The sequence below is a fragment of the Myotis davidii genome, unplaced genomic scaffold, assembly GCF_000327345.1.
Source record: "Myotis davidii unplaced genomic scaffold, ASM32734v1 scaffold845, whole genome shotgun sequence".
NCBI classification, from domain to species: Eukaryota; Metazoa; Chordata; class Mammalia; order Chiroptera; family Vespertilionidae; genus Myotis; species Myotis davidii.
In genome coordinates this window covers 1,512,497-1,515,138 of record NW_006296223.1, presented here as the reverse complement: position 1 = coordinate 1,515,138, position 2,642 = coordinate 1,512,497, and the positions used below count along the sequence as shown (strand labels likewise).

The 2,642-nt window shown below is 59.8% G+C and overlaps 1 protein-coding gene across 1 annotated transcript in view; it reads left to right on the top strand.

Annotated features, from left to right (window-relative positions):
• TYMP (thymidine phosphorylase) overlaps window positions 1-2,642 on the top strand; it is a 3,886-nt gene that overhangs the window by 575 nt on the left and 669 nt on the right. The window contains exons 3-8 of the mRNA XM_015568722.1: window positions 128-333; window positions 745-843; window positions 1,265-1,394; window positions 1,712-1,830; window positions 2,303-2,465; window positions 2,546-2,642. Coding sequence (XP_015424208.1) covers window positions 128-333; window positions 745-843; window positions 1,265-1,394; window positions 1,712-1,830; window positions 2,303-2,465; window positions 2,546-2,642 — 814 coding nt within the window. The remainder of the gene's footprint in view (window positions 1-127; window positions 334-744; window positions 844-1,264; window positions 1,395-1,711; window positions 1,831-2,302; window positions 2,466-2,545) is intronic.

Genomic DNA, 2,642 nt, shown 5'->3' with positions numbered 1-2,642 from the left:
ATTCCTGACTCCAGGGAGACCTCCTACCCTTGGCACCCCAGGGCTCCGCACCACGTCCCTGGCCCCAGGCTAACCCATCCCTGTGAGAGCGCCCTCTCATGCTGCCTACACCACCGTGTCCCGTGTTTAGGGGCCATGCTCATGGCCATCCGACTGCAAGGCATGGATCTGGAGGAGACTGTGGCGCTAACCCGGGCCCTAGCCAACTCCGGGCAGCAGCTAGAGTGGCCAGAGGCCTGGCATCAGCAGCTCGTGGACAAACATTCCACAGGGGGAGTGGGTGACAAGGTCAGCCTGGTCCTGGCACCTGCCCTGGCTGCCTGTGGCTGCAAGGTGAGGTGCCTCCTCTCCAAACCGGAACCTCAGGCCTCAGAGGCGGGCAGCTCCCAACCTCTAATTTGGTCCAGAAAGAGCCCCCAAAGGCAGGACCCAAGCTCCTTGCCCCCACCCCCCATTCCCAGCAGCCCCCGTAACAGGACCGCTATCTAGCGCCCCTTCCTCTTCAGTACCCGAGAAAGGACCCCCAAAGGAAAAGCTGGGTACTCCTCCCTCGGCAGATACCAGCCTCCTTCCTCAGTCGTCGCCCTCCCCCCCCATCCCAAACCAGGACAATTTCTCTCCCATTCCCTCTCCACCAGGTGGACACCCACTACCACTTCTAACTGCAGCTGAAGTCCTAACCAGGGAAGTGAGGGAGGAGGTGGAGGGTGACAGTGCAGGTGTACTCAGACCCCTGTCCAACAGGTACCCATGATCAGTGGGCGTGGTTTGGGGCACACAGGAGGCACCTTGGATAAACTAGAGTCGATTCCTGGATTCACCGTCATCCAGAGCCCGGAACAGGTACGTGGAAGCCACTGATCAGTCATTGACCTGGATTATTGATGTAAACATTAAACAGAATCGCTGAAGGATCACTGATGGGTTATCAGTCAGGGCCACTAATGAGGATATTCATAAAAGTTATTCATGGGTCTTTGTTGATCATTGGACTTTGGTCAAAGTTACCAACAGACTTTTGGTTGGAGCCATTAATAGGGACTTGGTAAAAATCCCCGGTGGGCCATAGGGCATTGATTAATGTCACTGATGGGTTGAGCCAATCATTAATGAGGACTTATCAGAATTGTTCCTAAGTTACTGGTCATGGTTTTGACATTTGTCAAGGTGGCTGGTGAGTCCCTTGATCAGGGTTAGTGATGGGGTCATTGACGAGAGGTCACTGACAGTCGCTGGGAGTCCTGACATATGGGGATTTGGCCAGATGCAAGGTCTGCTGGAGAGAGTGGGCTGCTGTATTGTGGGTCAGAGCAAGGAGCTGGTTCCTGCAGATGGAATCCTGTACGCAGCCCGAGATGTGACAGCGACCGTTGACAGTCTGCCACTCATCACAGGTGACCTGACCCCACACTCCAGGGTCCACCTTCTGCATGTTAAACATCCCTGACTTCTGAGGGACCAGTAAAGGGTCCTCTCCTAAGGGGACTGTGGGACCTCCCCCAACCCCAGGGTAGACGTCCCTCACCACTCAAGAGGGCGACCTGGCTGAAGCACAAGAGTCCAGGCCCTGTGACGCCCCTCATGAGGGACTTGACCCTCAATGTTCAGAGTCCCTGACTCCTCATGTCTGACCTGAGAGCCAGGATGCCCTGCATCTCTCAGGAGGCGCCAAGCTCTCCTGTACCCACGGCCCCCTCTGCCTCCCTCACAGCCTCCATCCTCAGCAAGAAGGTGGTGGAGAACCTGTCTGCACTGGTGATGGATGTGAAGTTCGGAGGGGCTGCCGTCTTCCCGAGCCAGGCAAAGGCCCGGGAACTGGCTAGAGCGCTGGTGAGCGGCTGTGCCCAAGGAGCCTCTGCTGGGGAGGGCCTGCCCCTACGGGCCCAGCCTCCCCTTCATAACCGAGCAGCCTGCTCCCTGTGTGCCTCAGCCACATCCACTCAGCAGGCCTGTGTCACCATGGCCTCTGCCAGCACCTGGCTTCCCCACGCCCAGTTCCTCCTTCACCCCCTACTCAGTGACCTTACCAAGCAAGGCTGGCATGGCCCCGGGTCTGGGGAATCCTCCATGGCTCTTGGCCCCAGGGCCGGTACACGGTCTTTCTGACCCCCACCTCTGAAGTCGGGCACATTGCCTGCTTCACCGCTCCCCCCACTCCAACAACCAAACCCTTCTGGGACCCCCTCACTCCTGGGGAACTGGCACCCAAGAGAGCGGCACCGTCTAGAGTTTGGTAACAAGCGGGCCACAAGCGGACCCCCAGAATGCAGGGCAGGGGCCACACTGAACCATGTCTCCGAAGGTTAATGTCGGGGCAGGCCTGGGGCTCCGGGTGGCAGCGGCGCTGACAGCCATGGACCATCCCCTGGGCCGCAGCGTGGGCCACACCCTGGAGGTGGAGGAGGCGCTGCTTTGCATGGACGGCGCGGGGCCACCGGACCTGCGGGACCTGGTCATTAGGCTCGGTGAGTGGACCCGTAAGGTGTCGGGGTGGGAACTACAGGACCGCCTCCGCGGCACCTAAACCCCGGACCCACACCGGCAGGGGGCGTCCTACTCTGGCTCAACGGACAGGCGAAGGCCCAGGACGAGGGTGCAGCCCGGGTGGCCGCGACACTGGACGACGGCTCGGCCCGGGACCG